General features: G+C 39.7%; 1 protein-coding gene across 5 annotated transcripts in view; it reads right to left on the minus strand.

Annotated features, from left to right (window-relative positions):
• The window catches only part of TOPBP1 (DNA topoisomerase II binding protein 1), a 303,450-nt gene that overhangs the window by 86,384 nt on the left and 197,075 nt on the right, over positions 1–19,991 (minus strand). For all 5 annotated transcript variants that reach the window (XM_078663859.1, XM_078663862.1, XM_078663863.1 and 2 more), the window contains 2 exons: positions 7,260–7,383; positions 3,538–3,681 (listed from right to left, as the gene is read on the minus strand). In XM_078663859.1, the coding sequence (XP_078519985.1) occupies positions 3,538–3,681; positions 7,260–7,383 (268 nt within the window). The remainder of the gene's footprint in view (positions 1–3,537; positions 3,682–7,259; positions 7,384–19,991) is intronic.

Genomic DNA, 19,991 nt, shown 5'->3' on the forward strand with positions numbered 1-19,991 from the left:
TGCACCACCCTTTCAGCATACGTGGTATGATATTTCTTTCGAAGATCAAGGTGCAGGCGATAGATATGCAGGTGATACATACGAGCATACATATGAGCACCACAACCAGTCAGCGAGGCATCTGTCACATTCATTTTAGACAGGACCTCCTGCTGGAAGTTCAGAACACAAAAAAGATTCAGTGGATGGAACTACCACGGGAGGGCGATGGGCTGCATTGTGAGATAGTATTGGGTTGTCTTCGCATTTGGCTGAGAACTGGCACTACTGTTTTTACAGACAATGTTGTACGGCCCTCATGTGGAGAGGGGCATACTGCATATGGAAATTAAATGATCCCATTAACCACATAAGTAATGAAATTTGCTTTGTGGTCAGGTGAATTGTTTTCTTATCATTGCAACACTAGTAGAGAATAGTTTTGCCTTCAAATGGTACACTTTCACTTTTAGGGTATCCAGAACAGCCAAGAGAGTGTAAAGATTGTACCACGGTTGATGCTGATATGCAATGCTTGTTGATTGAGAGTAGTGACTGTGTCATGGAAATGCTGATGAGCCTGTTGTGAGGTGGCCTTGATCAGCTACTCACCTAGATATAGGCAACACAGATCTTATGCCTCCTGGGATGAGCTGCAGCTACAGCCATGCACTTTAACAACGTTCTCAGTGAAGACTTGAGGCAAAATGAGATGACACTGTATTGGTTATTATTACTGCCACTACAAGGGTTTTTGGTTGTTTCATTGCAATGGGAACATGGAAGTACACATCATAAGGATCTATGGAGCATAGATAATCCCCTGATTAATTTGTCTTTAGATAGGATGGCTCACTAGCATCCTGAATTTTTCACTCCATATCATATGCTTGCTAGTCTCATAGCCAGAGTGGTTCTGGACCCTTTTTTGTGCCCTTTCTTCTTTACTGCATTTTGGGTAAGACAAATGTTTCTGTAAGAAAATGTCCAGCTCTTGTTGACGTTTTTCTGGATGTTGTTTGTCTGACTTTTTTGGTGGTATTGCCACTGAAGGAGACCTGGATCTTATATGAAGGGGACCTAGAGCTGAGAGAGTAGCCATTTTGGACAACACTGCAAACCATTTCGCCTTTGTGAAAGCTTTCCCCTCTGCCAGGTAATTTAAAATGCTTCCCGGCATCCATTGAAATGAAAAGGGAGAATTTAAAGAGTCACTGTTTGGCTCTTCGGAGGTTGCTTGTCCATGGCTGCTGCGGGTTAGAGACCTCTTTTCCCTCTGGATGGGTACTTTTTCTGGTGAAAAGTCTTCCTCTAGAGTTGTTATTACTCTTCTTGAGGCCACTATGGGGTTAGAACCCTATGATGACATTAGTGTTAGTTATAAGGCCTGGAAGATTGTTTCTTTGATTTTCTTTCTCCTGTTTTCTCCAATAGGGTCACAGCCTTTAGGAGTTTCGATTTTAGCCTTCATTTAGGCCAGCTCATAAAGCATTTTGAACTAACTGAGGTGGATGTTGTCATAGCTGGGAAAGGAGGGTATAGTGTCTTCACCTCTTTGATGAGAACCTTTTAAAAGCTGTTGATATCATTAATCAATGAGAGTCTAACAGGAGGAAAGTGAGTAAGAGTTTGAGAATATATTCCAGTCCTAGATGTAAAAGAGGACCCTGAGGAGTTTGTGTATGAACTAAACAGATGTCTGAGTCTATAGGAATACCTGGAGAAGGGCACATTTTTCAAATTTCGGGAGTGGCAAGAGCAATAGAGTGATCGTGATCTGTATTGAGATCTTGAACGAGATGGCAATGAGGTACAGGGACAGGGGCCAACAGTGGTGTTGAAAAAGGTTAAGCCCATGTTGGTCTAAGTGGGGCTGGAGATGTAGGAGGAGAATGCTCCATAGGTGTCACAGCATGAGCGGGAGGATGATATGGGGGAGGCAGCTGAGGTAACAAAATAGAGAGTCCTGCATTTACAGTACTGGTGTTGTTGGCCTGAAAGGTATGTAGCTTGAGTATTTCGGAGTCCGAGGCCATAGGCAACATCCAAGACTCCATCTTCCTCACCTATTCAGCAGACTTCTGTAAAGACGTAAAGGATTCTGTGTAACCTGCTATCGAGTGGTGCTTCAGCATAATAGACTCTCTTGATGCTGAAGGCTTATGCTTCTTTAATGTCAAATGACTCCTCAATGGCTAACCCATAGCTATTGTATCTTGCCTTGACATTATAGATCTTAATGTCAACCGGAAATGGCACCTCTTCTCTTGATCTCCCCTCTGGATCTTCCCTAAGAATAGTCCTCAAAAACAGAAACAGGAGACTTTTAGATGGTTGTCCCTCTCCTCACTACTCTGATCTCCCAGTCCGTTCTGAGAGGGGCTCCTGCCATCTTTCTTCACATGAAAGAAAATCTGCTCTTGGTCCTCCAGAAAAGACACCTTTGCCTTGTTGGTGTAGTGCAATGAGCTGTATCATTCACTTTGGAGGAGCGTTTGACAATGCACAGAGAAATTTCTGAGCTCTGGGTCTCTTATGTCCCTATGGACACAGGTCTCGCTGGAATGCTGCCACGCATATGAGAGGCAACAGCTGGTACTGACAGGAAACTGGACAAAATAAATCAGGCTCTGGTGAAACTAGAGACGAGAGCAATGGGCATAGAGGAATAACTTAAACAGGAGTAAAAGGGAATTGTAAAGCTAGTCACTTTGCTGTGACAAGTTAAGAAGGTGAACTGAGCACTAGCCGAAGACAAAGTGGATGCTGGCGGGTCAGTTAGAGGACACTGAAAAACAGACGAGAGGAACCCAGCTGCAGGTTACTGGATTCCCAATGAGGGCTGATGGAACAGATCACACAACTTTTTCAGCAAACTGGCTGGAGGACCAAAACGGGGAAAAAGGGGATGCTTCAAGTTAAAATCATGGCTTTTCACTACTTTAGGTCTATGGTAGAGACTGGAAGAGGGTCACAGTTTGGTCCCACATTCCTCATTTGGTTAGACAGTACGCAGCCTGGGAATTTATCTTGGACAAGGAGAAGAAAAAGGAAAACAGAGTGCTGCTTCGGGATCCCAGAATACTCATTTTCCTCAATGTCAGTAGCACAACTGATGGGAAGTGGACGGAGTTAGTCCCGCTGGCCTTACTTACACCTCTAAAGCATGAATCATAGATTCAGATCTGAATATTCAACAAAGGATAGAGAACCTCACATATGAGGTTTTTAAATCAAGTCCAACCACTGTACCAAGCCTAGGATGAACCTTATATCATGAACTACTTTGTAATCCTGTATAAGGTTGTCTTACACTTCAGTAGATGATAGTTTGGAAAAGCTAGGTTGTCAGCTGCGCGACTAAGATGTATTGTCTCTATGCTACTGTTTTGTGACAATGTATTCAACTGGATAAACCTAAATACCATAAAATGAAAACAATGGTTAAAGGGCAGGATTCTTAAGTAAAGACATTTAAAACAATAAAACACATCACAACCATTAAGTAATATCTAGCTGGACAGAAAGCACATTACAATATTTTATGAGCGATCATACCTCTTGATCTGTGGATTTTCCAGTTACTATTCCTCTACTGTTGGGTGGTCTGACATCTTGCACAGCACTAATATCCAGGCTCAATTTGGGATTGTAGGTATGTGGATAGAGAGACTCAGAAAGCCGCCTTTCTTCTTCTGCGCACTGCAACAGAGATTATTGGTACGGACATTAGCAGACTTGTCTTGTGTCTATATATAAAGTCTTCAACACAAAACAATACTTCAGTATAGGTGTTAACATAAAGCTTTTATAGGCAGGAGCATTATAAACAGAGATGTATGTATATGAGGAATAGCAACATGTATACTTTTAAAAAATGCAGCATGTGCAGCCACACCTAAGCCAACCCCTATCGGTAGTGTAATCCTGAATCCTCCAAACGTGAACACAAAAGTAATTTCAGTGTCGATACTGAAGAGACGATGTGATATTTAAAATCTCATGCGATCACACATTGAAGGGGCTAGGGCTAACTGCAGACATGGTGATTACATCTGTCTGGGGCTCCATGTTGCTGCAGGCATGCCAGGCTCACTTATGGCTAGATCTCCATGCAAAAGACGCCACAACATGGATGTTTACCAAACTGGCAAAAGAGTTTGGCAGGTTTTATTGGGATTTTATCAAGACTTTGATTGCTTAAGACCACAACGAGAGAAAGCTGTACAGAGCACTTTCACAGACGGCAAATAACACAATGCAAAACGACTGCCAAACCAAACACATGACAGATAGGTAGCCATTTTGATACACTGCTTCTTTTCTGCTTCAAGAACTGATCAGCACGAATGGTAGGTCTAGGCTAAGGAAAAATTGGATATGAATGTACTCACTACAGTTACAATCTAAGGACTGTTTTAATGAAGTTAAGCACTGCAGCTGGGTTGGCGGAGGGTTCCCTGGTCATGAAGGTGAATTAGAACCAGGTGATGCATGGGTGTCTTCCATGACAGAGGCCACAAGTGATTTTACGGAAACCTTTACTGAGGCGTGGAGCGAGCAACAAACAAGTGAAAGGGATATGTTTTACTCATATATCCACAGCACGTTTAATAATAGTTCAAAAAACACTTTTGGAATTCGTTCGTGACCCCAACTTAGGTTTCATCTCTCTCTACAAATACACGCCAGTAAGACGTCAGTAAAACCTCATGAACCTGACTGGTGTGAAAATGGGACAGTTAAGGGAAATAATGCCTTTATAAAAGCAGCAAATCATTTAAATACCAAAGAGTTCATATATGATTTCAATAATTAGCTAGCACTACCAGCTAGGATTCAAGAAATCAGGAAGGGAATAAGCAGATTTCAAAATATGTATGTGTTCCGGGTAGGCTGGATATCAGCTGTTGAACCAAATATCATCCAGTGACATCTAAACGTATTTCACTGTACTTCTGTAAAGACTCCTCACATTTCTGCAAATATTTTAAAAACAACTAAGACACAAAGGTAGTTTGAGGCTACTGGAATTTGGCAATTACTATAAAGCTGACCAATTGCATATATGGAGCAAAGAGTCTGGGTGAGAGTCTGGCAAACATTAGATACGTATGGATAAAGCCCTGGCAGACCATCGCTATAGCCCTTTTATGACTCCCAAAGGACACGAACTCAAAATGTATATTACTGCCACAGCATGAGCACTTTAGTGGCTTTATAATATTTCCTATGATGACAAGGCTCCAAATTACTTACCTCTCCCCTCTGACATCTTTTCACTCTAACCATGACTTCTCCCCAGCAGGGCATGACATTCCATTCAAGAAATGGAAAGAGCGGAACTGCTGCTCTATAATGGATATATTTCAAAATATGCAGATTGGATCATTCAAGCTAGGGGTGACAGAGAAGCAACACTGGGTGATGCATCTTACCCATAGATATGGGGTTTTACTTAAATAATACCTATAGAAATGATACTCACAACATTCACTGGGATACATATACGGCTTCTTGGTTATGTGAATTACATAGTGCAAAGTGGAGGGATGGTAATGTTTTGGGCAGGACAAGGGACATATAGAAAATGCTTTAAGGAACATTTCCAAGCACAATAGGATTTTTCAACAGAGGGAATCCGCCCTCAAAATAATGAAGGGTTGATACCTAAACTCTGACAAACTTGTGCAATATGTTCCCTATGTTATCAGAAGGGTGCTGAAAAAAATGCAATACATATCTGGTGGTCCTGCCCTAAGCTAAGGCCACAAAGGTAGAAGCGGCTGGCAGTCGTCAAGGACTTCTCATTCCAGAGGATCCAAGTGTAGTTGTTCTTGGTGTTAGACCTGAAGAATGGAGTAGGTTTGTTTTGCTTAAAATCTTTTTATTGAGTTTTATTAATAAAACCGTGGAGTGGCAGAAGGCATCAAACCAGCTCACAAGCGCATACTCCACCACCTTAACCAACCCTGCAAGTGGAAGCCTTGCGGAGCCACTTCCCCCTCATTATCTGCTGCCTCCTCCGCTCCACTCAAAATGAAGTTGCTGTAAATTTGTGAAAGGCTTTTTCTCCCTGCAGGGCTATATTCCATTCAGCTGTATATCAACATGGCCCACAGAAGTTGCCAAAATGGTATAGCAATCCTTCACACTGAATATCACAGGACAAGTCAGTGGCAAGTCAATTTAAGAAATGTATATCAACAAAGGTTACAAAACCTTGAAAAAAGGTTTGCCTCTTTAAAGTAATCCTGTTAGTCAATTTCTCTAGTGCTGAAACTTGCCAGAGCCCAAATCCTCTAGAAGCTTATCAAATGATAAAATGTCGGAGGTTACTTCACCCCGCTGGCCTCGCATGGCTGTGGCCCCTCAAGAAAAGGTAACACAAAACCTCCATCAAAACCTCTAAGATTTCGGTTGAAAACACACCTCTACATCTCCACCACTCCAGTAAATCCAGAGAAGGTTGAGAAAAAAGCATCTTAATCTATGCTGTGTCAAAAAGTGCTGCAACAAGAGCTTACAGTTGTTTCCACCTACATTTAAGACACTTGCAACTTTGCAGAATGTTCACAATACGTTTTTTGTTAATCTGACACCAGGTGCTGCACTGTACACAGACAGAATTCAGAGAAATAAAATACCCACCTGACACAGAGACTCGCACCTATTTGACTAAATCACTTGATCTTTTCATATTACTAAGATGTGTGCATTGATTATTTTATTTCATGGGCATACTGCGACCATTCTGAATAGACAAAGACAACATGGGAGGGTGGAGTGTGAGAGGCTCTGGGTTGTTGTACTATAGTAAGCTTTAAAGTAGGTATGTTGTATTATTGTGCCTTTGTGGAACTTTCCACTCCTTTTGTAACATTGTTACTATTGATGAGACATGGCTGTAATAAAAATAAGTTAAAAAACCAACATTATGAGATGGTTCATGAACCAGGATTCTAGATATGAAGCGCCTGTTGCCCTATACGTTGGAATTAAATAGATTATGTTCAATAGCAAATAACTGTTTGCTTCACTACATCAAACACACCAATGATTCCATACATTTAGGATCCCAACACAAGATATCTGTTTCTTCCTAGACTGAGCATTTAATACCAAGGTTCAGTGAAACCTCAATTCATAGAAAATCACATTCTCCAGCAATGTGCAGGGTTTACATCACCAGCCATTAATGTATACTAAAGGAAACCATAAAACACATGAAATGCTGTGTGCTTGATTTGTTAAGGTACGGTAAAGGTAGGTATACATACTGCTAAGAGCCAGTGCTCTGAAACTATGTGTATTCCTTTTTCCTTCACAGATTTATACTCCCGGTTGGTGTCATTTTGTCGTCCCTGGTAGATGAAATGAGTCACGGTTTCATCAAAGCACCATCTAAAAAACACAAGAGGATTATGAATATGGCACCTTCTGAATATCTCGGTGATCTAGGAAAAGTCAGTTAAAGGTGCCAAATTACTATTCTCGACACAGTGGGTAACACATCGACAAACTAATGTGAGAATTTACTATGAATTTTATTACGGAAAGGACTTACCGCATGGTTAAGTGGTTAGAGGCACCAAAGATTTAACACTGGCGAAAAGATACATAGTTCAGAGGAACAATACACAAATATAAAGTAAAAACATAAGTTCATATGTGGGCCAAGTGCAACTGACTTAACAGTCTCTGTAGTATGTTGTGTATACATTATGGTATAGAATACAAATCATGTACAATATGACAGCAATGAATGAAATAAGATCTGGCATGGTTTACAGAAGTTAAAAAGAAAAATGTTAGTAAAAGCCTTAAAATGACAATACAATACCACAATATATAAAGCATGAATAAAATATCCCAAAAAGAGATTCCAAAGAATTTAGTGAAATAAATTTTGCATCACTGCTTTTGATATTCTTTTACATTCTTTCTTTTAGCTGTGTGTCAGCATACTGCACCTCAACTCGAGCGCTAAAGCGGTGCCCGTCTTTGAAGCGGACCCGCCTGAAGATTAGCGGTCTATTTGTTGCTGGAGTTTAGAAGTTTCCCTCCCTCACTTCCTATATTAGGGCGAATGAAGCGTCCGAGCAGCGGGCGTGCCAAAGGCAAGCCCTTCTGCGCCCAAAAATCGCCCAGGGCCAGAACCCCTGCTCATTTTACCCGGCATTTGTATTCAAAGGAGCAATTACATGGACTTAATTTAGAGATATGTACTTCACATAAAATAGTGCTGAACTCAACCACTTAAACGTCTGTGCGCTGTAATCTAAGTGGATGGGTGGCATCCCCTTTAAACATTATGAGTACTGTTGAGCGGAACCTCATTAATATAAGTAACACCAATGTACGGTATGAAAACAATCACTCTTGTGAATCATGACACAGTTCTGTACCTACAAACAAACATTTCAAACCTATTAAATGCATTCTTCTTAATACCAGATCGATGGTGAAATATACATTCCAGCTAGAATGTTTGATACAAACAGAAAACCCAGACCTGTTTTCTTTTAACTGAGACATGGGCAAATGAGAACAGTCACCCTTATTGGCATCTAGCAATCCCAATGGGAAACACTGTTGCTAACTCTGACTGAATGGGGGCAAGAGGCGGAGGAATTGCTATAATCCATTGTTCTAACTATATGGTCAGATTTATCCAGAGTCTATTGTAGAAGCGGAAGCAATATCTTTCTCTATAAAAAGCAAGAATGTCTAAGTATTTCCAGATCTATTAATTTATAGACCCCCTGGATCTAGAGCTTAATTTTTGAATTCCATCCACAGTTACCTGGAATCTTGTCTAGAGACAGAGTTTTTCACTGTACTAGGCGAATTTAACTTCCATTTGGAAGATAATAATAACTCAGATACGGCATGTTTATTAGATGAATTCGCCAGTTTTGAACTCAATCAGATTGTCGCTGAGCCCACACACATAGCAGGGCACACACTAGATGGGATATGTACCAACAATTCCCGTTTAGAGGTTAAGAAGGTCTGCCCTTTGCCTTGGTCCAATCATTTAGCAGTGCATTTCAACATCACGCCTGTAACATCAAATAGAGGACGGAGTTCTCGATCTCTGGCTGACAAATATCGGGCGTGGAAGTCAGTAAGCAAATCGGACTTTGTGTCGGTACTTAGCGACAGACCGGTAACCTCTAATGACATAAATCAAGCTGTCACAGATTTCTACAACTGGCTAAATATAGCGGGAGATAAGGCTGCATCTAAGGTGACTAAGAAACCCCGACATAAAAAGGTTTTGTCTCCCTGGTATTCGCCTAATGTCAAACTAGTGAAGTTCAAGTGCAGGCAAAAAGAAGTTATCTGGAGATCCCAATATGATGACGCACAGAAGAAAGAATACTGTGCTGCCCTGGAAAAATACAAGGCCGCAATTATACAGGCTAAAGCTGCCTATTATACTACCAAAATCCAAGCAGCCACTAACTCCTCAAAAGAATTATTTCAAACTGTCTCTGCCTTGTTGAAATGCCCACGGGATGTAATGTTTACACCTGATCAAAAATGTGTAGATAAATTAGCGAGTTTTTTCCAAAGCAAAGTGCAATCTGTATATGACGGTTTGGAAAAATCAGCAAATAATACAGGAGAAGATGCCTTAGCTCAATCTGAATATAGGGCGGGCATGAAGGTCTGTTGTCTTTCCGACCAATTACAGAAGAGAAAGTAGCGGAACTGGGGATCAATATTAAATCTGGCTCCCCCCTGGACCCCTGTCCACCGTACAAACTTCATCTGGCCCCAGAGGAGATCAGTATGTCATTATCTCCGGTATTAAATAAAATTTTGTCTGCAGGAGTTTTTCCCAAGGCATGGAAAAAAGCTTGTATTCTTCCCCTTTTTAAAAAAAACACATTGGATCCACTCGACGAAAAAGAACTATCGTCCTATCTCCTGTTTACCGTTTGCTGCCAAAATCCTGGAGAAAGCAATAAATCTAGAACTAACATCATATCTTGAGACCAATAACATCTTGGATAACTCGCAACACGGTTTCCGTTTAAAACATTCTACGGAGACATCCTTGATCATGGCAGCAGAGGAGATCCGCAAGGTGATGGATGAAGGAGGAAGGGCTATATTGGTCCTGCTCGATTTAACAGCAGCCTTGCGGTATTAAATCATAGGCTACAGGATGCAGGTATCAGTGGTACAGCCTTTGCTCTCTTATCCTCCTTTTTACCATCTACAAAACAAATGATCCTCTGGGATGGATATCGATCGGAGGAATTCACACTTCCGGGTGGAGTCCCGCAAGGCTCGGCCTTATCACCAACACTTTACAATATTTACGTAGCCCCTCTGGCCAGATTGGTAAAGAGCTATGGCTTCACATTGGTGTCTTACGCTGATGATACTCAGCTTATAGTTTCTGTAACTGAGTCTGCAGATGCTATGGCAGCTGATTTCTGTAAATGTACCTCAGCTCTGATAACCTGGATGAGCTCTAACTTTCTTAAGCTGTAGGCTGAGAAAACGGAAGTCTTTGAGTTTTGTTCGAAAGACTCAATCTGGAATCAGTTGTGGTGGCCTATTACAGCAGGAACTTGCCCGTGCCAGTTATAAAGGCCAGGAATCTCGGAGTTATGTTTGATAAAAACCTCACCTGGGCGTTGCAGATTAATCAGGTCTTGTCTGCATGCTTTTTTATGCTAAGGGGCTTGAGAAAGATTCTCCCTTACATTCCCTACTTCCTGAGGAAAACGGTGGTAGTAGCCACCATTTTATCTAGAATCGATTATTGCAACGCCCTTTATTTGGGAGTGGGTGCTGCCCAACTGGCTAAACTTCAGCCTATTCAGAATGCGGCAGTCAGAGTTCTGCTTGGGTTACCTAAACATCAGCCGACATCGAAAGCGATAAAAAAAACTCCATTGGCTTCCAGTACGACGACATATTGATTTTAAGTCACTCTGCCTGGTGCACAAAGCTTAGTTTGGAGATGGGGCCGAGAATGTGCAAGCTCTGTTTTCACATTACCTTCCTCTGCGGCCTTTAAGCTCATCTACCCATGGCCTTGTACAACTTCCTAAGATAAAAAGAGCACGCCGCGGAGGAAAACAGTTTGCCTTTCTAGCATCCAAACTCTGAAACACACTACCAGTAAATCTGAGAAGATTACCTAACAGATTGGCTTTCAAGAACGAAATTAAGACATGGCTCTTTACCCAACTCTAATGTATGTGTGGTTACGGCTCAGCTTATTTTACCCCAGCGCCAAGACGCCTCGGCAGTAGTGCGCTTTACAAATACCGTCAGTCAGTCAATTTTGCTACTTCAGGATCAAGCTTACCTCGCATTATTCTATCTTGCTACAGAGGATCTTAGAAGAATAAATAAAACACCAAATATAATTATTCTCACTAATGTTAAAACAGTGGGTGGTAGTGTCATTAACTGTTTTATTACCCGAGTCCCTGGAAAGAGATCTAACAAATTATATGCTCCATTGATTCAGTAGTACCGCTGCATAGGCAGTACAGTTCGTTAGTCTCTATGCCCTTGGCCCAAGAACCGTCAAACTGAAAGATTGCAATGTAAAGTAATCAAAAGTGGAAGAAATCTATTTTGAAACCATAAAACAAAGCAGAATTTAAATAGGACTTCATTTTTGGAAAGAAGAATGTTGGGTGTAATGAGGGTGTTCTATTTTAAATCTAATAAAAAATTATAATGAAGCTCATGTAGATTTATAGTTGAATTCAAATCATGCTTACAGCCAGTCAAAGGCATTTTGGCAAGAACATCTAATGAGGGTAGATGATAATTTGTTAGCACGGTGTATATGATTTGCCAATGTAAGCTTAGCGGCACAGTTGACATGATCAATTTAAAAAACAATCAATGATCTTAAAGTTCCAGAGTCGGCACAAGCATAACTGGAAAAAATAATTGATCAGCTGAATTGTGTCTAGAGACACCAACCCAGTAAGAACTAATTTCAAATGTAATCGACAGTGAGGAGATTGTGACCTTAAATTGAGTACAGAACACATGTATTTCATGTAAATAGTGCCAACAGTTGAAACTTTACTCAACTGTAACACAGAGGAGCTGGATAGTACAATTGAAACTACAGGTTTATTAGCGTTAGCTCTAACTTTACCTCTAGATGTCAGGTTTGCCTATTATGCTCAATATGAATTCCTAAATAACGGAAGCTTAATAAATAATCAACTGAAAAAGTATATTTATGTGTAACTTTAGCTTCAAGCAAGAAAAAAATATGTTCTTGTATACTACATTCATTCATGCAAGCAATTTAGTTGACATAGTAAGACTATCGGAGTCCGTAATATAAAATAGCAAGTTACTAACTCTCGTTTCCCTCAGTTTAGGAAAAAGGCTATTGGGGTAATAAAAATAAATGCTGGTAAGTCAGCAATGCATAAAGAAAACAAGAGCAGCACAACTGATTAACAGTTTCAGGATCTTATGCGGAGGAAGGGCCTATATCACACAGCGTAACCTGAGCCTATGTGTTAGAATGTAATACTATCAACATTATCCTAGAAGGTCTGTCAATCCCCCCATACATGGTTTCTATCTACTTTGTTAAAGGCTCTAGAATAATTTGCAAGCAGACAAATAGATTATTTCGAGACCTTGACCAGAGCTTGAGAGACTAACAGGTTTGGTGCTGCAATATTATCAAGGTGAAACAGTGTGAAACCCAGTTTGGGTAGAAAGTAGATGCTCATTTATGAAGTGGGAGAATGATAGAGCCTTTCCAAGATGATGAAGGCATAATTCCAAAGTGATAAACAGTAGTGAAAAATATACTCAAAAAACACCACCAACAATTGAGATTTTCTTTGCGAATAGCAACAAGAATGTCATTTTGCTCTGGACCCTGAGATGAATTGCTATTCTTCAAAAAGGGCATTGGTCAATGTTATTAGACCAACTAGGGCAAGTAAAGTTAGTGTTGTTAATCAAAGGATGACTTTAACATAAACTCCTCACAAGTTTCAATGAAGATATTCGATGAATATGTAGTTTCAAACCTATCCATATCACAAATCACCAGCTGCCAAGTCAACAATTTTTAGATATAATTTCTAAAAATTGGCACCACATACTCACTTTTTTTATAGAAATAATGTCACAAATTGACTGCTTATAAATAGTTTTTAGTTGCTTTATTAGATCATACCAAGCAACTACAGCTAGGAATTTTAGTACTAATCTTAACATTTTCATAAAAACCCTTTAGTCGTCATTAATCATCCTATCGAACCTATGTACTGTGTGATGGGTTCCTTGGGTCTCTGAGAGATCTTGTCAATTGATGAGAGATACTTAAACAATTGAGGCAAAAAATTCTCCCAAATATGGCAGGAAGATTGGTAGTGTGTGCGCATGCTGGTAAAGTTTCTAAATAATTGTGACAAATTCATAAGGCTCAAAGGATGGCAAACAGCCAAAGAGATAACAACTGCAATAAATGTTCTTACTGTTGTATATGAGTAAACCTTTGGTACACTCAGTCATGAATTCAAGGGAGAATTAGCCTAAATGACAATAAACAATAGAGGGTTATGATCACTCCCCGGTGGTTAACAAGTTCAAAATCATAACAGAAACACTCCAGCATGTACAAAAGTATAATCCAAACACTATGAGAAAAAGGAATCTTGTGTGCAGGATAATTAAGTCAAGAGGGGAAATATAGGCCCAAAAAAACATAAGACAAGCAAAGCTGTGAATAAGATTTTATCAACCTTAGTTTGTTGATAAGTATTAAATAATAAGTATAGTATACTATAGCGGTTGTCTAGAGAATCCTGAAATAAATTATAAAGGTCATTATGAAGATTTTAATAAAATCCCTGGTGATTATGATCAACACCTTTAGGAATCAAATGATCAATGTCAGCAACTATTGATCTTAGTGATGAAGTACATTTAAGTATTATTGGCAAAATGTAAACATTGATTACAAGAAGAAATATGGACTCACAATTAGTATTTTCTTTTAACAATGATATTTAGATTTGTATTAACCTAGGTGGGTAGGCCACCACTGGGGTCTAACTACTGGATTCATAGCAAAAAATATTTCATAAGTGGTAACATTACTCAAGATAAAATCTGATACTTTCCAAGATTCTTGAATGGAGATGAAAGAGATAATGAAAAAAAGAATAAACAAGGTCCTCAGCACATAATTTGATTTTCTTAGCAATCCCTGCGATGTTCCAAGAAAAATATCAAAGAGCTGTAGTAAAAAGTATACTATTGATCTTAGTGATGAAGTACATTTAAGTATTATTGGCAAAATGTAAACATTGATTACAAGAAGAAATATGGACTCACAATTGGTATTTTCTTTTAACAATGATATTTAGATTTGTATTAACCTAGGTGAGTAGGCCACCACTGTGGTCTAACTACTGTATTCATAGCAAAAAATATTTCATAAGTGGTAACATTACTCAAGATAAAATGTGATACTTTCCAAGATTCTTGAATGGAGATGAAAGAGATAATGAAAAAAAGAATAAACAAGGTCCTCAGCACATAATTTGATTTTCTTAGCAATCCCTGCGATGTTCCAAGAAAAATATCAAAGAGCTGTAGTAAAAAGTATACTATTGATCTTAGTGATGAAGTACATTTAAGTATTATTGGCAAAATGTAAACATTGATTACAAGAAGAAATATGGACTCATAATTGGTATTTTCTTTTAACAATGATATTTAGATTTGTATTAACCTAGGTGAGTAGACCACCACTGGGGTCTAACTACTGGATTAATAGCAAAAAATATTTCATAGAGATAATGAAAAAAAAGAATAAAGAAGGTCCTCAGCACATAATTTGATTTTCTTAGCAATCCCTGCGATGTTCCAAGAAAAATATCAAAGAGCTGTAGTAAAAAGTATACTCTTAAGCAGCTATACCAATACTATCCGGAATCTTTATCAGGGTATAGAATGTAATGGTTATGAGATTAAAATATCTTTATCATTACCTTTTCCTTTAATGCACATCCCTTCTTTTAGAATGCCACAAGGGTCATGCTTCAAAGACCCGTTTTTTATAGATCTCACGGACATACTCAACTTCCCGGAAGCCACTTCCAGTGAATATGATATCTTACCCTAAGTTGTCCTTCATCAACAATCTCTACCAGGAAGCTCTTGCAACCCTACTCACCACTGTCAATGCCTCCCTCACTCATTCATCTCCCATGAAGCTCTCAGGCCAGGCTGATCTCCCACTCCTAAAGAAACGTATATTAAATCATGATGACCTCGCCAACTACTGTTGCATCATTCACCTACCCTTCACAGGCAAGAACACTAAAAAAGCAGTCTATGCTTAACTCAAAAATAACATCAATACTAACCCTCTCCTGCCTAGCTATTAATCTGACTTCAGATGACACGGCAGCATGGATACCACTACTTATACATCATAGACAACGCTCTTCTGACCACAGATGAATATGATTCCGGCCTCCTAATATTACTCTGCCTCTCACCTGCCTTCGACACAATCAACAATCTAACCCTCATTCTCACTCTGGAATCTCAAATGGGATTCTCTGGCAATGTCTTTCACTGGTTCTCCTCCAACCTTTTGAATAAACAACAGTTTATTCACATGGGTACCTCCAGGGCTCAAAACATTCTTGCAACCAGTGGAGTCTGCTGTATTCCATACTGTCTCCTGTCATCTTCAGTCTCTACATAGAGCCCCTTGGGGTCCTACGCACAGATAACCGCATCAAGACTCACCTACATGCAACAATACACAACTCTACTTGAAAGTTTCCTCTGCTCCACACATTCGACACCCTGAACACTGCCCAAACTCAGATTTTGGACAATATTACCACTATCTATTATGGGGCACGCTGCCTTTTACCAAATGATATCCCTCCCCACGCTGCTCTATCAATTGCAGAACTATCCATTTCCCACTGATCTCACCTAAGAGGTATGAAGACTCACTTCTGGGCAACTTCCTACGGAGCCACCAGACTGCAAGGGTATCTCTTTCCATATGCTATAAATCTATGTAATACAAAAACCAAAAACAAGCACCAGTATTGCCAAAAGCTTGGAAATGGGGGCCTGAAAGTGACCACTCAACCTACTCAATTAAACAGTAAGTCTTCGGACAACTCTTTTAGTCCAGAATAAATCAATTATTTTAATTTTCAATTTTTATCAAAACATCTTTAGAAAATATTCACATATTTATAAACATGTTTATAAACTTACTGTTTAATTGAGTAGGTTGAGTGGTCACTTTCAGGCCCCCATTTCCAAGCTTTTGGCAATACTGGTGCTTGTTTTTGGTTTTTGTATTGAGTGAGGCTTGTCCTTATTGCCCGTGAGCACAGACCCAGTTTTGGTTACGATAAATCTATGTAAGACAGTAGCATTGCGCCACTGTACATAACCTCCTACTAGAGGGCAGCACATTTCATTATAGTGAATGAGTTGTGATTCAACGTAGACCCAGCCTTAACGCTCTAAAAATGGGCAATGTGGAGCACCTTCCTCCTGAACTTGTTGCATGTGGTAGGGCTACCTGATGTCCTGCCACATCTGTAACAATCCAAACCTGGAGAGACACACACACAAAGCCACTGGATGGGGGGACGCCTAACAAAAGAAAACCCACTGTGCCAAGGCACTGTAAGAGTGTCAAACAGAAGACCACTTGGTTAGCGTGGCAGCAGATATTACCGTCAAAGCCCTGGACAGCCTTCATTAGAGTTCACAAGGCCTTGTAGTTGTTTGGCAGTTCTTTTTCCAGCTACCTCCTATTAGGCCATTTAATCTTTTTAAGTTTTAAGACTTGTTCCTGGATGTTCTCCATCAGTGTTAAATTTTTGTAGCTAATATGATTAGTCAGTTATGTGCGCTATCCTTGCGATTCTTCTTCTCATGTTCAACTGACTTTCCACTAGTCTAGGGTAAGTCTCCCAAAAGGACCGACAAGATCACATACGCTATCTTGGAGTGTGGTTGTACAGTATCCTGCCAGTATTTGGAGACTGGCTTCAATACTACCTTCTCCAGGATAATTACTCTGTCAAATATCTACAAAAGTGGATGGTGGGTTTGCTCTTTGAATAGCGGTCTCCTGGTTGAGTGAGGTTTGGTGTGTTGTTATTCTGTGATGTATTTTTAGTATGCTGTGCTGGTACCTCACCGTAATTTCTGTTTCTGCAGGAATCATACTGACAATGTGGCATTGGCTTTGTAAACATCCCGTTCATCATTGGCAGGCTTCCTGAACACACACGACAACAGTATGAGTCATGGACATAAATAAGGGTTAACCAGGAACATACCGTATTTTCCGGTGTATAAGACGACTGGGCGTATAAGATGACCCTCCTACTTTTCTTGTTAAAATATAGGGTTCGTGCTATACTCGCCGTATAAGACTACCCCTCTTCCAACACAGTCACCACATCTTCAATGAATCTGCATAGCCATTTTGAGAATTTATTTTGGGCTTATTAGTGATTCCAGCCCTCCTCCGTAACATGAAGTGTAAAGAACTGTCCTGTTCCTATATATTTTGAATTATTTGATTAGCCTGTAATGGGGTTATGATTCTTCCTTTATATTGGGGACTTTTTCTTTTGGAAATCTCCGAGTAGGTACTAGGGTGATTTCTAGTCAGGCTGGCCTTGACCTCTACTGGTCGTCTCTAAACCTTGCCTGTTTACTCGTTGAACGCAGAATATGACATTATGAACATGGGTCTCTTTGTTGACTAACTGTTGCTTTAGCCTTTGAATCTTATACAGAGCCCAATGCCTCCTTGTTTCCTGCCTGCAGAGGTGTGTCTGGATGCTCAGGAATATCCGAATGTGATTTTGCATAAGTTCCCCTTCGGGACATGGAGCGGGCAGACTTAGTCAATTAGGATGCAGCCGTTGAAGCGCTGGCTCTGATGTTTGATGATTTCTGCTCCAATTTCAAAGTCGGTGGAGCGTTGTTTCCACTCCCAAAAATTTGGTTCCCGGCGTATAAGACGACCCCCGACTTTCGAGAACATTTTAAAGGGTTAAAAAGTCATCCTATACGCCGGAAAATACGGTAAGTGGATTTCCCAGTCTTTCTCTTTGGTAATCCTGGTATCGCCCTCGATACCTTTAATCTCCGGGTTCATGAAGGTAACGGTAGAACAGAAAGTTAACAGTTCTATCAGCCCGGTCTTCATCCTGCAGTGTACAGTTCATTGCTTCTGTGGGGCTAACTGTGTGGGACCATCAGAAACTTGTCTGTGGTGGCAGGCAGGTCAATATCAGTCGGCTAGCACACTAGAGGACTGGTAGGTTTTCAGGGGGCACCTCTAAGGTGCCCTCTGGGTGCATGTCATAATCAATCCAACACTGGCATCAGTGTGGATTTATTAAAACAAGGTGTTTGATACAAAACACCATTAAGGTGAAAATTTGAATCCTGAGCTTGAATATGATTTTAAGCATACAGACGACAAACAGTCCACTAAATCTGGAACAACACTAAGACGTCTGCAGAGGTGATTCAGTTTGGAGTTGACAAAGGAGCTTATATTTCACCTATTTGTGAAATTTGCATTGAAAACCTAACTTCTAAAGTTCTAGCAAATTCTGGTTCTGCTTACACAGTTATTTTTGAGAAAATAGGATGCACCAAAGATTTACAGTAATGTTTTCATATTGTGGTAACTTGATGTTTAATTTAGAAACAAGTTTGACACTAAGACCTGGTACCTCAGTACTTATCATATGCATTTTAGAATACAATCAGGATGTTACGCAAATTCTTACTCGGAACAAAGATGATTTAGGAAAGATTTAGATACGGTCAAAGGCTCTCCAATAAATTATGCTCTAAAAGAATGCAGTTTGAGTGAAGCATATGTAACATACCTATGAATATTAGACAGGAATTAGCTGTTATACTGAACAACATGTGCAAAGAAGGACTTTTTAAACACATAAAAACATCAGAGTTGGTGTCTGCCACACTAGAGCACAAACTAATCTGGAAATTTCAGACTGTGCATATCTTAGTTCTTTAAAATGAACACATTTTAATTAACTGTCTTCCTCTATCCAAAACCCATGGCCTATTTAAGGCAATGGGGGAGGTAAAATATTTGTTAACTCCCAATTTACGAGCCGCTTACCATCAAATCAACTAAAGGGAAATCAAAAACACTTGACTACTTGTCTAACACCCAATGTTGCCTTCTGTAATTTGGGCAAGCATATTGGTTTCTCCTCGGTAGGCTTGGTATTTCAAAGACTCATGGACAACTTATTCCAGAACTCGTAGCTGTACTCTACAACGATTTACAGGTGTCTGTATAATCACTTGAGAAAATTCTTAGCAAGATGAACTTCTTCAGAACAGAAGCAAGGTTTGCAAAATCCAAATTCTTTATGTAAAGAAGTAGAGTACTGTGGGCACTGAATTTCTGATGCAGGAAGAAAGCCAAAAGAATCACTTATTAGGGCGATAATAGAAGTACCGTTTTATACTAATAGAAACCTGTTACCTTTGTTTTTAGGTCTATGTGAATATAATGTAAATTTCGTTGACAGTTCTTCAATGTGCACTTCCTCCATGAGAGTGCTCATGAGAGAAAAAAAATCTAATTTTTGTAAGCCAAGCAAACGTCTGATGAATTTCATAAAGTAAACAATAAGATCATTATGGTACTGACTTTGATAATATTTGAAAAGTGCATAAAGTGCATAGTTATGGTAGACACCAGTGGTGTTGATCTATTTGCAATGCCGATGTAAAAGCCTGATGGGAGAAGTGAAGTACACAACGTTGTTGCTTTTGCATTAAGCCCTTTGACAAAGACTGTCATCGGATATTTTTATTCAGAAATGGATCCTCTAGATTCCATGTGGGGAGAGAGCACATTAATCATTGCTAAAGAGTAGACATTTATCCATCAAAACCTCTTATATTTCTGGTAACGTCATTGG

Source organism: Lissotriton helveticus, chromosome 10 (genome assembly GCF_964261635.1).
Source record: "Lissotriton helveticus chromosome 10, aLisHel1.1, whole genome shotgun sequence".
Taxonomy (NCBI): domain Eukaryota; kingdom Metazoa; phylum Chordata; class Amphibia; order Caudata; family Salamandridae; genus Lissotriton; species Lissotriton helveticus.